The 21,203-nt window shown below is 31.4% G+C and overlaps 1 protein-coding gene across 1 annotated transcript; it reads right to left on the bottom strand.

Moving 5' to 3' along the window:
* Positions 1-550: 550 nt before the first annotated feature.
* LOC132735129 (uncharacterized) lies at positions 551-12,593 on the bottom strand. Its single transcript, XM_060722033.1, has 6 exons — positions 12,154-12,593; positions 11,627-11,699; positions 5,489-5,653; positions 4,196-4,396; positions 3,595-3,810; positions 551-2,052 (listed from the first exon to the last, which is right to left on the bottom strand). Exons 1-6 carry the CDS (start codon positions 12,475-12,477, stop codon positions 1,829-1,831), a joined length of 1,203 nt encoding a protein of 400 aa, XP_060578016.1. The 5' UTR covers positions 12,478-12,593; the 3' UTR covers positions 551-1,828.
* Positions 12,594-21,203: the final 8,610 nt, after the last annotated feature.

Genomic DNA, 21,203 nt, shown 5'->3' with positions numbered 1-21,203 from the left:
GCAATCGTTACAATACTGATTCTTTGTTTCAACTTTATTTTAACTGCTAACAATAGATTCATAATTCATAAGGGCGTCGACTGTCTTGCTATCAAATTCACAGCTTAATTCATTTTTTAAATCTTTTTGTTTGTTTTGTCGACCGTTTTTACAAGGTTTTGAACTTTCATCTTTTATCCGACCATTATACTCTTGGTCATGCGACTATTTTTATTGCGCATAAATTGTTTTCATTGTACGTCACTACAGGTGTAATTGGCTTTCAAATTATCAATTTCGTGTTCTTTGATGAATTATTTGAGTATGTTTATCAGATATGACCATGTCAAAACCAAAGAAAACACAATCATTATCAAAATTCTCTTTATATGGCTTTTTCGACAACCCTCTGCTTATTAAATGGAATGGCTGAGCACGCTTTTATCAGACAGCTTGTTTTTTTTATCTTAATTATGGTCACATATTAAAATTCAAAGCGATATCATAATAATTAATACATAACTTATAACATAGTAGCAAACGATCAAGGTATTTTATGATGTTTAATGGTTCAAAATATATAAAAACAGCACGATTATACAAGTAGTTCTTAAAGATATACTATGCTCAAATTAATTTTTTGAAAGTATTGATAATTGCTACACAGTCTCTTTGTATGTATAAAATAAACATGTTTCGACTTCATTTAAAGTAGATAAGTTATGTTTTGAACTCTACACACTATAGGTGGTCACAATATAAATATATAGTGTCATTAAAAGAACTGGCAGTTTTTTTTAAAGAAAAGACCAACTTTACTTGACCTGTAATAGGGAATACAGCTTCCAATACATAGTTTATTCATTTTTTATTCAAATTACACATATTCAGTAAGGATTTCATGGATTTTAATACATTTCTGCGATAAAAATATTTTACCCAAATATGAGCATAGTATATCTTTAAATATGAATGCATTTAGAATTTTATGTTGTACAATATATATAACTATCTTTATACCTTAAAAGACTATGAAAATTATTGAAACTTTGTTCATCTGTTGGAGGTGAATATATTTAGGGAACCAGATAAAAGGTCAGTGAAACCTATGAAGAATACAATTTTACGTGTTTTGATGCATTCAAAATTTAAACTCCACTTACAGGCTTCTTTCATCCATAGTTAATTAAAATGGATTCACTAGATGGCTGATACACAGATGAATGCTTTGTGTATTGCATAAAATATAAAACGTGTAATACACATTAATTGATGTTCAACAAAGTTTAAATTACTAAGCTTACCGGTGTTTCTAGACATATTTATATTTAAGCATAAATAGTGTTTCTAGAAATATTTCTAAGAATGGAAAAAAATTATTCTATACCAATCTGTTTAATTCTTTATCTATCTATGAACACTGCAAGCTGCCAGGAACAGCAACATGTGCATCACATATTTTTCAGTTTGGCCTCTCGGCAAGCTCTATAATTCAATTGAACACTAGAATCTAACGTCTAAGCATTTCTATATAAAAGAGAAAAGCATAAAGATATACCAATGCCGAATATATCTTGACAATAATTGGTCATCTTTAATCCCAAATTTTATACAAAAAAGAATATTTACATCTGCGTCATAATGAATTGTAACGGCTGTAAATGCTTTGACAAAATAGCACGGTGAAATCAGACTTAAACTTGTCTCAAAACTCAGTTTGCACCCATTCTCAAAACTTACCATGTAATACGAATTTTATTACATCAAATATAAATCAAAGTCAAAGTTTCTAAGTATTTGGAAACAAATCTATATTGTACACAATTTAATGCGTTGAAAATTCCGGATCTTATGTCTCATAGACCCCAACCTCGCAAAGAGCAAGGTTATCACCGTTGTATTTAGTATTCGGTTTTGTTAACCGCACATAGCGACCTTGCATGACACTGTTGCAATTAAGTTCGATCCGCTCAATCGGCGGATTATCGCCGAGATAGAACGCGCAAAATTCTGTTGGTGCTGGGTTCATTCCTACACTCACAGTGACGTTGTATAGTCTTTTAGAGAAATATGCTGAAATTGAAAACGTGTTAAATAAGACATCAACACGTGAAATGTTTGTATAGATAAACAAGTTAATATTGCAGTTGTGGATGCAATAAGAAAAATTTGTTCCATTATGGATATAGAAAATCTTACGACATGTTAAAAATTTCTGAAGGATATAGCAATATACGAATACCTTTCAATCAGGTAACCAAAAGCTCATTGATAAAGCGACAAGATTACCGGTCAGTACAATTTTCCATTTTCTTCCTAATTATTTATCTACTCATCTCCATTTACAGCTGGTTTACAATGCGCGTTTTACGTTTTATTATGACTTAAGTTTTGATTCGGAAATAAAGTTAAAAGGGATCACGATCCTGTGCTACTTAGCCAATCTTTACTGATTTCCTTGAAATATATTTAAGTTCACAACAAATTGAAAAATATTCATTTCTTGAAGTTTTATTTGTATTCTTTCATAAAAGAAATCATCGTTACTCTTGATGGAAATGAAAAAAACTCTCGAGAGCAGTGGAGATAAAAATAAAATAGTTTAAAACCATAGACAAGATCGTTTTGTGTTTCTTCATGTTTTTCAAAGATGACTCGATATAATTACAGCCCTAAGTACCGGCTTAAACCCTTTTGCAATTTAAACATAAAATGGTAAGTATATATGATCCGGAAAGACCAGGAAAATATGACAACAATTAAGTTGTTCAGTGCATAAATGATCAAAAAATATACTATTTACAATTACCATAATTAATAAGCCAGAAATTAATCGATAATCATAAAGGAATATGATCATATGAAATGTGTGTAACATCAAGTAAGATAAACTATTCAACTGTCTGATTACTGATACAAACATCAAAGTGATCAACAACGCATAGCGACGCCAGGAAAAAAGGCATTATTTTTTGTACCGAACAGAGACGTAGGAGACTAGTAAAACTGTATCAAGCTTTGAGACGGAAACTTAAATGCCAAAACTGAAGACTGATTATGAGTTGATATCATTGTCTTCAGTTAACTACGAGAATTATCATTTACATAAAATAAATATCAGGTTTCTATTTGTTGCACTATATTTTAAATTACCTCTAGGTATAACTTTAAATCAGTAAAATTCTATTCAAAACAAAGCCTGAATATCATTTGATGCAATACCATCTTAGAGGATGTCTTAATGTACTTTATGATACAGATAAATGTGCCATAGATATTATATTAACAGCTGAGTTTTAGCACAATGTATCTATATTAAAGATACTTGGATTTAAAGATATTTGGATACATTATATCGATTTTAGAACTAGAAACAGTTTTAACAAACTATTGTATTTTAAAACAATGATTTCACTTTGTCCCTCGTGCAAATCGTTAATATTTAGAACATAATGTGGCTGCTACCTTCCATTGTAACCTGTATGTATATAACATATATACAATCGTAAAGTATCGTGTAAATATCATATTTTACATTTAATAATCTAATGTTCATTTATTCGGGTTCATCATAGAACGCTTTAAGTTAAATAAATATGAAATAGGGCTGTTTACCACTTTTCCTATTTCTTATTTTTATTCTCCGTATGGAATAAACCTGTTGCAGGTCAACTTCCCACCAAGCGGTTTGTTCTACATGCGAATTTGTGTGAGAACATGGGTTAGTAAAAAAGTCCGATATCCATATTCCATCTGTTGCCCGGTTAGCTCCATAGCCCCTGTAGGTAGAGCTCTGTGTAGCCGGTTTCAGCCAAGCTTTGTTAACGTCGCCTTTAAAAGTAGAACAGCTTAATTGATCAAAGATATCCAATTACATTAATGAGCAATCTAAATCAACATGACCTTTATCGTATTTTTTATATTTTAATAAAGTGCTTAGGATAAACTTGATATAAAGTTTACCGTACACATTTTTGTTACACTTAAATTGACATTATATAACTATATATAAAATGTACCAACAATTTTAAAATGTACCAGATAATCATAAAAAGAGAGTCAGAAAATATGGTTCGATGTCATTCTAAATTTGAATACAATTAATTACTCTGAAGATATGCATATTAAAATAATCTCTAATAACAATAACATTCACTTATAAACATAAAAGAAATATTTGCAGAGCTTGATTGTGCCTAAGATTATAATAACTCACTGATTACAAAAGTGCAATCAATACTTGGCATCCAAACACCACTTTTGTCACATGTTATGATTTCTTCAGTTATAGCAGAACTAACATCACTAGTTCTAGTAGAGGCATAGCCTTCATGGCATGTCACTGTGGCGTTTGTCGGCTGCTGTCCATTGGACGCTGTCTCAATCTCACAATTTTGTAAGATAGGCGCACTACATTCTGGAGAAAAAGGCAAAAATTATATCAACAAAGCTTATAGATATCACCAAGAGCTTGATTCTTAATAGAATAACTTTCAAAATTAAAATCTATGTTTCAATGGACAATTGATATGAAAGATAAAGTGTTTTAATGCAAATAGTTAAAGTGACATTATGCTCATCAGCAATATATTTCTATAGATTGGTTATAATCGTATAATGGTGTGTGGCTAATTTTTGATAAAGAAAAATGTAAGGAACAAAATATAAAAAGCACCTAAATTATAAATAGTTTTTCCTACTTTTTAAGAATTGGGTCACTCAGATAATTTATTATTTTTGCATTGTTTAATAAAGAATTGAACACAATATGGGAAAATGTAGTGTTATTTTGAATATAACCTGTAAACTCACCATGGGCATACTGTCAATTTAAAGTTTTATCTTATAGTCTTGATTTTGTGAAACACTATAATATTTACTGAATAACTAACAACATAAATAGATATGCTCATTCTTCCTTTTTTGTTCATTTTGATTAGAGAATACTGTGTGTTTGATTTTCTGGTCGCGAAATATTTTATAATTGTGCTCAATTCGTTATATTACATAAAAAGAGGATATTTAGTGTAAGTAGGTTCATAACTGAATTTTTGGAAATTGTTGAATAAAATTAGATTATGTGAGCCTCTGTCTTCTACGAATTCAAAACCACCAATTTTACTTTCATGCAAAATCATAATTGCGACCAGAAGTAAACGAAGTAGAAATGAAACTAAACAAACTAAATATTAACTCAATTTATATAATACTCAAAAAAAGAAAAGTTTTTCAGCCAGAGGCTCGCATAATATGATTTTATTCAACTCGTTCAATAAATTTATTATTAAACCTACACTCATTCAATATCCTCTATTTATTGCATACAATGTGACGTCAATCATGTCATGTCAAACCGGGGAAAAAAAAGGCACGAGTTTGCGATAAATGTGTCATAAGACGTTTGCCCCTATTTTAATTCAAATGATTCATATGTTTGCCCGTCTGAACAAAAATACGTATAAATGTTTATGTAGATCTATATATAGAATCAAAAATAATGAAGTCAAACCTTTCCAGCATACGGGATAAGGGATCCAAGTTTTGTTTGTCATACATTTGATTGAATTATGTCCAAACAAATTATATCCGTCATTACATTCAAATGTTCGAAGACTTCCGAATGAATTCATATTACCCCAAACCTTTCCGCCAACTACTTCCACATAAGGACATTCTGAAAAGAGTATCCAAATCAATGTTACTGTGTTTTTAAGGCATTCTAAACGTTGAAAAATTTAATACATATGGGAATAAGTATCGTAAAACATTTGAATGATTTGATCAATTTCATGTTTGATATCGTTTGATTTATGATTTAAGATTATATTGTCATGATGGCAACGCTCATGTTTGACATAGGATGGAGGTCCTCAGCTTATCCGTCCGTTTATATAATTAGTTATAAAGATTGTTGACAGGTTATATGGCCCTATATAAATGGCTGTTTGTAAATATACCCCGATGCGCTAGGCGAGGGTTATATTGCAAACAGCCGTTTATTTTGGCTATATAACCTGTCAACAATCTTTTTTACGAATTTATAATACAGCAAACATCATTTTTAGAGAAAAAAAATAAGATTTCTTCATGAATCGACAACAGACGTGAGTATAAAACTATATAAACGTCACGATTATCCAATGAAAAGCGACGTTACAAACGTGCAGTATTATAAACTGTGACATGAAGTGAACGCAAGACAGACCCGTAGGGAAAGTTCACAAATTATCGTGCAAGGAATCCGACACGCTCCTATTCATTAATTGAACATGTCATGAAGTACAATAAAGTATATCCCGATAAAACTATGTATAATCTGTTGATAAAAGACAAGTATCGACAGATATAAACATAAACTACCTAAAAGTTCCCTGTAGGTAAAACATCAACATCGCCATCTTGCCAAATATGGAGGGCGTTCGTTGCCAAAATTCCAGACATGTAAAGTGTTCCTTTTTAAAATGACTTTTGAAAATGCGAACTTGTATGCCTACCATTTTTATTGTAAACCTCTTAATTCAATCTTTTATTTGAAGGTTACCGCCTTTATATAACAAGTTTACATATATATCGTAACAACTGACCTAACATCTAAAACGACAACAAATTTACAAGTTCGTATCTTCCATTGCATGCAATACATATGCATGTTTGCACACTTATAGATCTGAAATATACAAATGAAACGTAATTCTCGAATACGGAAAATAGAGTTTAAGAAAACGTGTTACCAGTTGTAGAACTACAAGAGTACGTTAACACAGTAACATGTTTAAAATGACAAAAGTAGATTCACAAAGTTAAACGATTTTAAGTCAAGCATAACGCCCGCCCCCTCTCGGAGTATTTACGAACTTCTATTGCGGACAGGTATAAAACGGCGCCTCTCCATATTTTTTAATAAAAACTGAGGGACAACATACGGCATTTTTCATAAAATATATATGTTACATTTGTTACAAAAAGTTTTGTCAGTAGCAACATCACTTGAAAAATTGCTGATTTTACCATTTATGATGAAGATAACTTATGTATTACCTTATTTTTAACATCGTGTTCTTATCAGTTACAAATTATTTATCATTTTAGTGATTAGCCTGTCCGTGCTCTGCCTAGTGCCCTGTCCTGTGTTTTGTTTTGGGTCCGCCTTGGCTTCTTGCCACTTGTTCTTGTTGCTGGGTCGTGTGGGGTTGCGTTCATTGAGCGCCGCCTTTCCTTGTTGATCTTGTTTATCATATATTCCTGAGAAACATCGGCGATTGGGAAAGTTTTAGGGGAAACAATGACCAACTTCAAGGTAGTAATTTTATTAATAATGTAAAAAAAACACCCAATATTCTTATTGGTATCATTGAAAAATGTATTGGCACAAATTTCATTTTCAACAAAAACTATGCAAGTATATTTTAAAGCGGCCACCGAGATTTCCTTTCCGAAATCAAGAAAATACTTATCCGTAGCACATATGTACAATCTTTAATAAGGTATTTTCAGTATGAATAAAAACGTTTTGCACTTGTTCCTTATCCCTCATGTACAGACTCAATCAAACCGAGTCTGCAATTCTTATGTAATTTTGTAGTGATTGCTTCCGAGGGATCACTTTGTTTCCAGATTTTTATACTTCACAACAGCAGGTTTCAAGTGCCGTGAGGCAGCTGTAAAAAGTTGCCCCGTACTTCACTTCAGTGTTGTTATATTTTTCTGGTCTTTCGGGATCATTGATGCCAGCGCTATTAAGTGTTGAGAATTGAGTACCGTTCAAGCCGGTGCTAGAGGGCGTGAGGCATGTTGCACTTGTTCATTATCCCTCATGTGCAGACTCAATCAAACCGAATCTGCAATTCTTAATGTAATTTTGTTGTGATTAATGCTTCCGAGGGATCACCTTGTTTCCAGATTTTTAATATATTTGTTCAAAACTTATGGTCTTAACTTCATTCAATATTTATTTTCCTTTTTTGAATAAAGTATCTAAAGGAAGCGACGTTATTTTTTTTCCCGAATATATGAGTGTGGATTTAAGAGAAAAAAAAACAACGATAAGTTAGAAACAAAATTTTTAATACTTCTACGTAATTAATTTTCATTTTTAAGGCATCACTAGAAAGTTCATTAAGGATTCTTAAGCACTATTAAGTGTTTGAGAATTGAGTACCGCTCAATCCGGTGCTAGGGGGCGTGAGGGATGTTGCACTTATTCATTATCTCTCATGTACAGACTCAAATCAAACCGAGTCTGCAATTCTTATGTAATTTTGTTGTGATTAATGCTTCCGAGGGATCACTTTGTTTCCCAGAATTTTTTACTTGAGTCTAAAATTATCAACGCCGCCTTTCCTTGATGATCTTGTTTATCATATTCTAAAATTATCAAAATTGACCAAGAAATAAAAAAAGTAAGAGTAGGGGGCGCCATGTTTCTCTTACTGAATTTTCAGAGTGTGTTTTGTTTTTTTTTACTTTGGGGATCATATGCCGTTTTTTCATGGTATGGCACTTACGTGTCACATTGAAGGTTCCATGATAATCACCATATTAACACATCTGCGGATGTTTCAAAAATTCAAAAATTGTTCCAGTTCATGTTGAATTTTGCTTAAGCCGGTGCTAGGGGGCGTGGACGATAACTTGCTCTTTCCATTACCGTCCATGAGCAGGCTCAATCAAACCGGCCTGCAACATTCTCAATTTTGTCGTTTTGAGCGTTCTTTAGGGATTCTTATTTTCTCTATTTTACAGAAAGTAACATGATAAACTTTTTAACGAAAAGTTAATTCATTTTGATTTAATTCCTTTTTATTTTGAGGCATTATATAATTATATATCACAAATCGTATTAATCACACTTTTATTTCAATCCAAAATTATCAAAATATATTACGAAATAAAAAAAAGTTTGGAGGGAACGCCGTGTTTTTCTTACCAATTCGAGAGTGTTATTTTCAGACTAAAAAAAAAGCAATACATCTATTTAATTCATTTTTATTTCCGAGGCACTCATAGAAAGCTTATGGAGTAATCTTTCATTTGATACAAATTATATTGGACTTTTTATAGAAATAAAAAAAAAAAGTTAGAATGGACGCCGTGTTTTCCTTCACTTTATTGAGAAATAGGAGAGAGGCGACGGGTATTATACCTGTCCGTACATTTCCGTGATAGAAGATCGTAAGTACTCAGAGAGGGGCGGGGCGTCATGCATGACTTACAATCGTTTAACTTTGTGAATCTACTTTTGTCATTTTAAAACATGTAACTGTGTAAATGTACTGTTTGTAGTTCTACGACTGGAAACACGTTTTATTAAATTATATTTTCTGCATTCGAGTTTTACATTTCATTTGTGTTTTTCAGGTACATATATATATCTACAAGTGTGTAAACATGCTTATGTATTATATGCAATGGTAGATACGAACTTGTAAATGTGTGTTAGGTCAGTTGTTAAGATTTACATGTAAACTTGTTATTTAAAAGCGGTTGCCTTCAATTAAAAGATTGGATTAAGAGGCATATCATTTGCTGTGCACGAATGCAATCAAAAATGCTAGACATACATATTCGCATTTTCAAAAGTAGTTTTCAAAAGGAACACATTACATGTCTGGAATTTTGGCAACGATCGCCCTCCATAGCCAAAATGTTTGACCACGTGATCACGAAATTGACATCTGCGCTTACGGTTAATAAAACAGTACCCATATGCTTCATCTTATTTTATAGATTACTTTTTTAAAGATGTTAAAAAATTAGATTTACTGATTATTGTATATAATATAATTAAATAAGTTTATAAGTCGTTGTAATTGATGTTTCGCAGTTAAAAGGCATTTTATTGACAGAATTAATATTTTGAAAACTTTAATGGTATAGAACGACATTAAAATAATTGTTGTATCGATTATTGCATTAGAATGAATTTGTAAAGGGTATTTGCAAATAAAAGATAAAGTTAAATCAACTTATATGCTATTCTGGATAGGTTTCGTAACGGGTCAGATTAATAACTTCAGTGCCGCATTATATGTAAAACAAAAACGTTAAAAAGCAGCTTATAGAATTTTGGAGGTCAGAAGTTTGGCATAATTGATATACATAACTAAACATATCACATAAATAAAATGTTAACAAGCAATTTCGTTGAATTTATATCCCCCGCCGAGTATTCGTTATTACTAACACAACAACTGAAGATATAAGGCTTTATTTATATATTTATCATGGCATAAACAGTAATATTCTTTGAACTTGATAAATATTTAGGGCAATAACAGAGCCATACCTTTGTGTTAAGTAGTAATATCTGGAAATGCCAATTAGATGTATGCATACTGCATAACTAATCAAGGGCCATAAATCTGAGTTATTAGTGTCTGACCGGAACAAGGCGACTATATGCACATCCCCTCTTCGTTTCCCATAAAGTTTCATTGAATTCCAACCAATAATTACAGAAAAGTAGCACAGAAACGATTATTGCTCTGGTTGTATACTGCATAAGTTTTCAAGGGCCATAACTCTAATTTAAAATGTCTGACCCGAACAAGGCGATGATATTGAAGGTTCCAATAAAGTTTCATTGAATTCCAGCCCGTAGCTGCAGAGAAGTAGCGCAGAAACGAATATTTTTCTATATGCATACTGCATAACTAATCAAGGGCCATAACTCTGAGTTAAAATGTCTGACCCCAACAAGGCAATGATATGCGCATTTTCTCTTGGTATTGAAGGTTCCCATAAAGTTTTGTTGAATTCCAAACAGTAGTTGCAGAGAAGTAGTGCGGAAACGATTTTTGCTCTATATGCATACTGCATAACTAATCAAGAGCCATAACTCTGAGTTAAAGTGTTTGACCCCAACAAGGTGACGATATGCGCATCTTCTCTTGGTATTGAAGGTTCCCATTCAGTTTTGTTGAATTCCAGCCTGTAGTTGCAGAGAAGTAGCGCGAAAATGATTTTTGCTCCCTATGCATAATGCATAACAAATCAAGGGTCATAACTCTGATTTAAAGTGTCGGACCGGAACAAGCCGACGATATGCGCATCTTCTCTTGATATTGAAGGTTCCCATAAAGTTTCGTTGAATTCCAGCCAGTAGTTGCAGAGAAGTAGCGCGGAAACGATTTTTACTCTATACGCATACTGCATAACTAATCAAGGGCCACAACTCTGAGTTAAAGTTTCGGACCGGAACAAGCCGACGATATGCGCATCTCCTCTTGATATAGATGATTCCCATAAAGTTTCGTTGAATTTCAGCCAGTAGTTGCAGATAACTAGTCCGGAAACGAAATTCGGACGGACGGATGAACAGACGGATGGAAGGATGGACGGACGGAAGGCCGAACGGACAACGCTAAAACTATATCCCCCTCCCGATTCCATCGGCGGGATAATTAAACAAATTTTACAAATAATAGATTTCTAGAAAGACAGACAGTACATACTGCTTTGTTGTCATAAAGTATTCCTTTTAAACTTTTTATTTGCACTTTATATCAAACACATCACACCATAATTAGGACAGCCACATCGATTATTGCTTTTTTTTGTTATCTTTTTAATGGATTATTGTAAGTTAATAAAATATTTGTCTTCCCTTGAACTAGCCATAAAAACAAATATGTACATAACTATTTACCTTGAGCTGAACATGTGAAATCATCCTCACAAATTTGAATGTCGGCGTCGGCAATGATCTGACTCTCATCCGTCTAACGTACCAAGAGTAAAATACGGAAAGTAAAATACGGAAAGTAAAATACGAAAAGAAAAACTCAAAAATCTTTACTGACTTTTGAAATCTTAAAGTAATCAAAATAGAAAATTACTTGTGTATTAAATGCCAACTTTATTGTTTCTTCCGAAAGTTTGCAAATAAACTTATCGAAGATGACGTAAAAATTCTTTACAGAAAAAAGTATTTTTAAACAGAAAAATATAATATCAATTATCCCAAAGGCAAACAAAAATGTCTGTACCAATTGTCTACACCAATTTTCATAATAGCTACGAACACGAAAAGTAGATATTTCCAACGTTAAATGTTTACTTTCATATCATTTTATTTTTTTTATTTTGTATCAAAACTTTTTTTAAAAAAAAACTCATCTTTTATCATTTAGTTATTTATTTATTCAATGATATTTTATTTTGCTTAAAACTTACAGCTTCGATGTCACTTCGCTTTATATTTACACAGTCGGCAAAATATTCCTGCGTAAGTTCTCCATTATATAACTCGCATAATAAAAACCTCTTTCTGTAATTAAGTCCTGTGCATGCCGACCGAAATACACAACTGGACACGCAGTCATTTAAAGATAAATTAGTTACCTTCAGAATGTTAAAACTTGTCGGAATAACTGCACAAGATTTGAAATTAGTTATTCCATATTTGATATTTAAGCTATTCTTCTTAAATTTAAAACAATAAACATTTGCAAAAATAGAAAGCAGCAAAACGTTCAACATTTCATTTCGTAGATTCATGGTAAAACTTATACCAAAAGTGACGATTTTTTTCTAGATTCGCGAACAATCTTTTATAATAATTATGAAAAGATGATCCACTGTATCCCGTCTACCCGCATGTCGATAAAATTGATACCGATTCCCTCAGTCGACACTGCTTATTAGAACATCAATTTTCCCCCGATAATTTCTGCAATTACTTATTTATTAGACCAATTTAACTTTTCCAGGTCAAATACGAACATTGCTACAGTCAAAGAGAACGGTTTCATTCACTAGTTGTTCAATGGAGACGATGTTAATAAAATATAACATTAAAATATAAAATACATGTATATCTTTATCTGTATACATGTTTATTCACTACGATTCGACGATCCACAGTTTTATATACTTAGTCGATGATGGCAAATATTTGTAAAGGTGAAATAATAGTGATATATTTCCGTACTTTGGCATTTATTTTGTTAATTACACTGAATTTCAAGTTCCTGTCGCCTATGTGTTACAAGCAATACGTCTGATAATTCCACATGGAAAGAGAAAACACATGTTGTTTAGAAAAAAGATGTCATGCTTTTACAAATCTATTATGAAAATTAGCCCGTGTATGTTCGTCAGGCAGTTAAACAAGTTGCATGTCATTCCGTTGAAGCCAAAAATCTACTGTGATTCGAGACCCAAAAATATTTCGTCTCTCTGTCAGAAATACCTGCATATATAAGTGTTACGGAAGCACTGTCTCTGCTTTAGCAACTCCCTATGCATTGCAAAATATTATAAATTAACTGGTGCTTCACCTTGAAGATTTTCTCATTGCTTTAAGTTTGTACACATAGTTGCAACTAGAAAATTCATGTATCATCGTATATACCATACAGAAGGGTTCTTTGCTTTGCATGGGGATTTACTCTCTTCTTCTATTCCCGCAAAACATGTCGGTTTTTTACAAACATGTCAAAGTGTTGGCAAGAGACATGTAAATTATCTTTATGGAAAATATTGAAAATGTCTTATTTTTTTTCCTTTTCATAATATTCTTACTTATTCATTATTCATGCATTATGTACATAACAAGACATGTCCTTTGACATCACACTATTGTCTATAAAAATAAAAGCTAGGCAAAAAAAGTACAAAACATCTTTAAAGACTTACCAACCTAATTTTTGAAATTAAAGCTAATAACTGTAATGCTTTGGAAAATAATTGTCAAATAGGAAGAAAATTAAGCAAAACTAAATTGACAGTGTTAACGTCCATTTAGAAATGCGCTAAAATTTCGATTTAATAGCAAATATCTATGACAGTTAATTTTTTTATAAAATTTTAGAAAAAGGTAAACCAGTGCAATATCTTTGCAAAAGATGGCATCACTTTTAACGTTTAAAGTTAATGGGTTTGATAACTTTTGAGAAAATGAAACTGAAGGAAAAGGTTAGCCAATGTCATCGAAAGGGTCATAACATTAGCAACATTTTTTTTCTTCTGAAAGTGTAGCTTTATATAAACAAGAGTTGCTATGTCACCTTACCAACAACCCCCTCCCTCTCTTGACACCATATACTTGAAGAGTCTAGAAGTACACTGATGACGAAATTCTGCACTAACATACGTGCACAGAAATATACAAAGGAAAAATATTTACCATAAAGTTAAGTACTCCACATGGAATCATTCGTATTGTCAGTTCGGTAACTATGTGTCATGTAACTTTATACCATGTAGGTGTAGTGTAAAAAGTTTGCATTGTATGAATAAGTAAATGGAAGCCTGAAATGTAACACTCAAATATCAATTGTTATTTTTAATTTGAATGCCATAAAATTAACTGCGAATGCCTTTTTTAGACTAGAAACAGTATTCTTGGGATTTTTATTGTTCATTTCATCAATGTGGCGCAGTAGCAAGAAAGAAATGAGATCAGTTAATGAGTGTGAATAAACAATGTTATTTATGCCTCAATATGACTGAAGTGAGTGCATGGAAACTATTCCTTTGGTACCATTCTACAACATTGTTCTATATCATTCGTATTTCAATATAGCATTTACAATGCTCTTTATTCTGCTGGAATCTGTTAAAATTGATTAACAAATGCGATATTGTTTCGACTTTGGAATGAAAAAATGGTCAAACATTATACCATTTAACACTTGACAATAATCATTAACCGCTGTTTGATTGAGGTTTTACATTTAATAAGAGTTAAGCACGATTGCTTTAGGGTTAGTTTATTTTAATTTCAAGTACAATATCAATTTTCAAGTGCATCTAAAAGTGTACAAGGGTTAGCAGTGTTCAATCACCAGTGCTCTTGGAAAACCACGAAACACTGAAATATTAGGTCAAATGATAATTAAGATCAACTCTAAGGTAATCTATAATTACTTACACTTCTAATGCATTTTGATTTGTCAAGAAGATATTGTCTCCTTTTACAGATCAAAAATGAAAAATACCAAGCATATGTACCTCTGAAATATAACGATTGAAAATGACTTCAAAGAAAATAAAATATTGACTTTACACTAACGTTTTGCCTACACTCCTGCGCATCGGTCGAATGGTCCACAATCGGTAACGGTAGAGTATTTATTTAGCACATAAGTCACAATAAATAATAGAAATTGTGTTATCCAAAACAAATCAGTGAAAAAATACAGATAAAAGAGTATGGATATCTCATAATTACATTTTCTATTTTTAATGTCATAATTTCTTAAAATAACCTTAAAGTTTTCTCCATCTTACTTTTTATATGACTGTGAATAAGCTTGATTTTTTGTGGATCTAGTCATTATTTTGATGGTAAAATTTCTTTATCTTAGTGATTTAACATTTTGATACAAATAATACGAAAATGCATGAAAGTATATATGATAAATACTATTTAAATAATTTGTTTTCAATTGATTAGGATTTATATAATTTATAAGGGTTTACTTATTTAGTTTATTCGCTAGATGAGAAAAATCGACGTATAATCACGTGACCTATTGTTTTGGTAATAGTCGGTCAAGGATAATATTAATGTTCTGTTCTGATAATATTAATGGTATCGCCTTTCGTAGGGAAATCTTGTTGTTGATGTTATTGTTGTTGTTGTATGTGTGTGCGTGCGTGCGTGTATGTGTCCATGTTCAAGCAAACATTACTGCGCGTCCGTCAGCACCAAAACTATAAAACTATACATTTGTATATATTTTAAAAATACGTAAAAATCCAAACTTTGATCAAAGAAGGCTCACAGATATTACTTGCAAGAAAAAGGTATTCTACATAATTGGTTTTTCGCAATTACTATTAAAATTTGGTTACTCACTTTAACCATTTTGGAATTATGCATATGTTTTCTATCACACGACTTTTAATGCATAACTTAACATGTAAAACTAATTTTGAGGTATATACAAATATACTTATGTTGTCTAAACATCTGTTTTTTACGAAATTTGTTCCTAACTATTACTTCGTTAACAATTTTCTTAAATAACCAGGCTTTAATGAATATAACTATAGAACTACTGGCTACATAAAACTGAAGAAATAATAATTGTACCGACAAAAACAATATTAATTCCGTATATACAAAGGGATAATACACCCTGAGAATGACATCGTAGAAACAATATATCAAGATAGTCTTATCAGAAAAATCATATTATGAGAATGGTATTTCTAAAGTTCGAACATTTTTGCAGCGTCTTTGACACAAGTTCTGTATATATAAAATCGAATGTTTTCAGCACAAAGATCTCAAGAAACTTTCTTTTAAATCGATGGGTTGTGGTAATTAAGTCATCAAGCGTTTACAGCATGGCAAATGTTTAAATTAAATATAAATTAAATACTGAATAAAGAATAAGGCAAACTTCATATAAATTATTTTGGCATGAAGAAGTCTTCATATTATATCAGTATCTTTGCTACTAGTGTCATGAATATAATATGACGGACATATTGATATATGAGCCGCGTCACGACAAAACCAACATAATGGGTTTGCGACCAGCAATGGATCCAGACCAACATGCGCATCCGCGCAGTCTGATTGGGATACATGCTGTTCGCTTACAAACTCTATAACAAGTACAGAAACTGATAGCGAACAGCATGGATCCTGATCAGACTGCGCGGATGCGCAGGCTGGTCTAGATCCATGCTGGTCGCAAACCCATTATGTTGGTTTTGTCGTGATCGACACGGCTCATATAATTTTATAATTTGAAAAGGGGTTAAAATTGCATAAATATATCCTAACGAACGCCCCTAAAACGGCAAAATTAGAAATATTGCAGGCTTAGTTTGATTGAGCCTGTTCATAGACGGTACTGGTAATTCGATAACTATCGAGGTCACACATAATGTGCACCATAATTCCTTATGTGAAAAATTAGGTATTCATAGTCTTTAAATATTTTTTTCTGAAATTCAATTCATAATTCTACCCTCCTGAATTTCCTTTACATAAGCACTGTTTTGAGGCCAGATTTCGTGAAAAGGTTGTTTTTTAATTCGATTTTGTGACATTTTCTTAATAAGCATTGCATTTTTTGGACACCACAGAATCCTTGACGGAAAAGTATTCATGAACGCTGCAAGTTTTAACAGAACATTACACTCCATTGTTATAACCATTACAAATACAAGTGTTTAACACTTTTAATTGTGACACATGCAACATTCATGTAAAACATATAAATATTTTTTGACTAAACTGTACTTTTATTTAACCTGATAAAACTATTACACATTTCCAATATCATCTAAATATGACTTTGCATTTGTATTCTTTGTCCGTTTTATCCTACGTTTTAAGCATACATATTTTCTTTGAATCCCCATATTCTAAGCTTTTGGTCGTCTTTGTTAAGATATTGATACAAATCATAAATTGTATCCATATTCATATTTTCTTGCAATCTATAAAAATAATTCACTAGAGGCTTTTTAACCAATACCCTACATAGCTACCTGTTCATTAACTCAAAGTTACTCCATCTCATTTGCCTAACATTCATATGTATATTTTAAATTCGGCTGTGTGTCTGATCTTTTATAAAGGTTGCCTTCCTGTAACGTTCCAGTCACTATTTGATTCTTACAAGTGTTTAAAAGTCGTAGTGTATGAATAGCAATGAATATGTCAGATTTAGAGCCATCATTTTATGATCAACAAAAGAATTCAAAAATGAATGCTAAACTTATAATTGAATGCAATAGAAAATTAATGCGATTGTTATTTTTATGACTGGAAAAAGGTGTCTTTATTTTCCATTTTGTTTACACAATTGCTGCTTCTTTTAAATTAAAAGTATTGTGTTTTATATTTGGGCAAATAAAGTGCAGTGGTCTGAAATCGGAAATGTTCGTTTCAACAGGAATATAATTTGCTTTACATTCATTTCCTAATTCTCCGACTGACTGCAGAGTGAAGTGCATATGATTCATTTTAACTGCAATGTCTGTAAATGTCGCTTTTCTGTCTTATATTTACAATATGGGTACCTCTTTGTTCTGTTGCGACAAGTTACAACAATTTTGAAACGATTTTGTATAAAAATGATGAACAACTATTACCAATATCGATCAATGTTTGTTTTATATCTAAATAAGGTCCTTTGCAAAGTTTCATAATTCAAAATTTGTGATGTATGTAAGTGACATTTGCTCATTTTCCACTATACAATTTAGCTGAATTAGCTATACATTTTTAAAGATTGTCATTCATAATGGCAAATGGCCAATAATTAATAATAACAAATGTCTAGAGTAAAAATATTAAACTTTATTCATACATTATTAAATATAACCCAATGAAATTACAGCGTTTCTACCACGTGATGTTATAATAGTTAACTCTTATCAATTTAGCCTCATTTCCATTTCAAGGGTTCAACACATACATATCAAAACCATATTAACAACATGTAGCCTCGTTATCAGTTCCAGAGTACAAAACATTCATATTAAATCCATACCACACCCCTATAACATCGCTTTCAGTTTTTGAGACCAAAATATCTATATCAAATGCATATCGTACTCCATGTAGCCTTATTTCCATTTTCAACGTCAAACATTTTTTTTTATCGATTCCTTATTGTAGCTGAAGTCAAAGTCTCAGAACTTTCAATTATCTCAAGGAAAGTATGGGTAGTTTTTGGAACTGGAAGCTGTGTGGGAGGCATCTTTTTGGTCACAGAAGCTGATGGTGTCTTAAAAAGATCTGAAAAATATGAAACAGTATGCTAATTATCTTCTAATTATCTTCTTTAAAAAATACACCACATAATTAATGCAGGTAAAATGCATCATATTCAAATAATCATTTTTTTGTTATATCGATGTTTTGTATATTTGTTTTAAAAGCATTATGTTTTAATAGAAAAATGTGGTAAAATAGAACTTTTTTATATCTGTATGATGTTTATTTATTTATATATTATGTTTTTATTAATTTGAATCATAATTAAAGTGAAAGGAAATGAACATTACATCTCTGATATCTTGAATATAAGTAAAACTTACAATAAAAGAAACAGACACGAATATGAATATATTATGCATTGTGCTTAACTAGTTTGATATGTGCAAGAAACGTACGTTTCTTATACAGTATGGAAGCACAAAGAACTGTTTAGACTATCGCTAGACATGTATATTTGAAAAGGAAAAAGGGGGAAAGATGGTTCATGTAACTGACCAATAATAACTTTTTGGAACCTTTTAAAGTTAACAAAAATAAAGAGTTGTTAAGAACTTAAAATAGTGACATTTCTAGTGCATAATATTACATTAAAGAAGGTATATAAAAACTCTTCAAACAAGTAAAAAATGAAAAAGAAATGGGGAAGGACGTGTTTTAGATATGAGGTAACACTTTTCGATGCAATTTACACCGTTATTTGCAGGTTAACTTTGAAAAACAATCAAGAAATTGTGTAAACCCGACGGAACATACCGACTGTAACTGATTGCTGACAGTGTAGTTATAAAATAATATCATAGTTCTGCCAGCATATAAAATGACTTTTACATAAATTTTGATATGATATTAGACACAAATGTTTCGAATGTCCGAGTAGGCAATGTATAATGTTGTTTTTCCTGTCTTTCGTTAATAATTTCAATGATTGAACATATAGTCTTAAAGGAAAAGATAATATCTAAAATAATGATATTTAACTTGGAAAAATACGAGTACAGGGTTTATATTGAAATCAATTCGGAGAATTTGTAAACAATTAAAGCAGGTGATCAAATATGTGCAATGTGTATTCAAAATATTGACTCGTGTTATTATTAAACACTAATGATTACACTAAATTCCAACCTTTTACCTTTTTAATAAATTAAAAGTATTGAGTCTACTCTATACCAAAAATGAATTTATTTGATATCAATTGAGTATTAAAGTGCAATATTATGACTTTCCGCCTTAATTGGTAAAGGAAGAGTGGGGTGTAATGTCGCAGGCAACCACTAGGCACATAAGTGCAGCCGACGTTCCATAAAATAGCTTGATTGACATGAAATATATCAATATCCCACGTACAGCGGTTAGGAGCATGTGGTTTAAAGTCAAAGCATAGTGTTGATTGTATATGCATGTTCTATAAATCACTTCCAACAATCCTTTACTATGATTTTTGCGCCACAATTGCATAATGATGATTTTATACTAATCAAACATTGATTGTACTCGTACTACTTATTCGACTACATGTTATTAAATTTTAACTGAACAAATATAGTTTTATGATAGTATGATTTGAGATATTGTTTTCTTTTGCAACTACGTTGGTGTCATAAACATTAATTATGTCAGTATCTTCATTTATTTTTAAAAGTGGCATGAAGCTTATCTTGTCTAAGACTTTAAAATAGTAAAACTGATATCTTAGTTCTTATCTTTGTAAAGCTTCAAGCAAAAAAGTGCATGCCGAACTTCCATAAATTTGATTGACATGAAAGCTATATCATAACGTACACGTTAGAGCTGTTTTAAAGTCAAACAATTTGATTGATATGCAAGTTCATAAATCATTCCTTTAACAATCCTCTGTACATTGCTAACAATGCATAATGATATTTATATATAACTCAAACATTGATTGTACTCTTTACTACTGTATAATAGGTTTAGTATTGTGCAATAAAATAGGGCAACTTTAAATGAACCAATTTCGGTGAAATAATTCGAATCAGACATGTTTTATTAAGTTCTTAAATACAAATAATACATATATGTTTATAATTGTTATTAGATCAATAAACTATATAACACAATGACATTGACTGCTAATAATAACAGCTCCTTCCATAGGCCAAAATAAAAAGCATTCCATAAGAGACGACGCCGCTCACCGGCGTCGCCAATAAAAAAGTATTTATACTTGAGAGCAAAATAAGATAAGATATTCTAACGAATAAATAACAAATGTATGGTTTTTCTAATTTAACACTAATCAATCAATCAATATTATTCAATATGGCTTGATTTTTGAAGTTTTATTTGAATTAATGAAATTCATATTAAAAGAGGAAATCTCTAGGGAAACCATAAACTCGTTTGAATTAGAGGCAATCATCTCCCATGCCCCCAGCACCGGGGTATACAATATTCAATAAGCAACAATACAAATATTGGAATCAATTATACCGACAGGCCAAAAAACAAACAGCAACACTGTTAAATTAAATAAAGCACGGAGGTAATTTCAACATAAAACTCTTGA

The sequence above is a fragment of the Ruditapes philippinarum genome, unplaced genomic scaffold (genome assembly GCF_026571515.1).
Source record: "Ruditapes philippinarum isolate M1 unplaced genomic scaffold, ASM2657151v2 ctg2489_1_1_1_1, whole genome shotgun sequence".
Taxonomy (NCBI): Eukaryota; Metazoa; Mollusca; class Bivalvia; order Venerida; family Veneridae; genus Ruditapes; species Ruditapes philippinarum.
Note: the sequence above shows the minus strand (reverse complement) of the source record. Positions and strands in the feature narration are given on the sequence as shown.

What these genes read in the sequence shown, in the direction of transcription:
- LOC132735129 (XM_060722033.1), bottom strand. Translation starts at nt 12,477, where the DNA reads ATGAATCTACGAAATGAAATGTTGAACGTTTTGCTGCTTTCTATTTTT. An exon ending in AGCGAAGTGACATCGAAGCT is followed by an intron (nt 11,700 to 12,153) that starts GTAAGTTTTAAG and finishes TTGGTACGTTAG; the next exon opens with ACGGATGAGAGTCAGATCAT. An exon ending in TTATCCCGTATGCTGGAAAG is followed by an intron (nt 4,397 to 5,488) that starts GTTTGACTTCAT and finishes CTTTTTCTCCAG; the next exon opens with AATGTAGTGCGCCTATCTTA.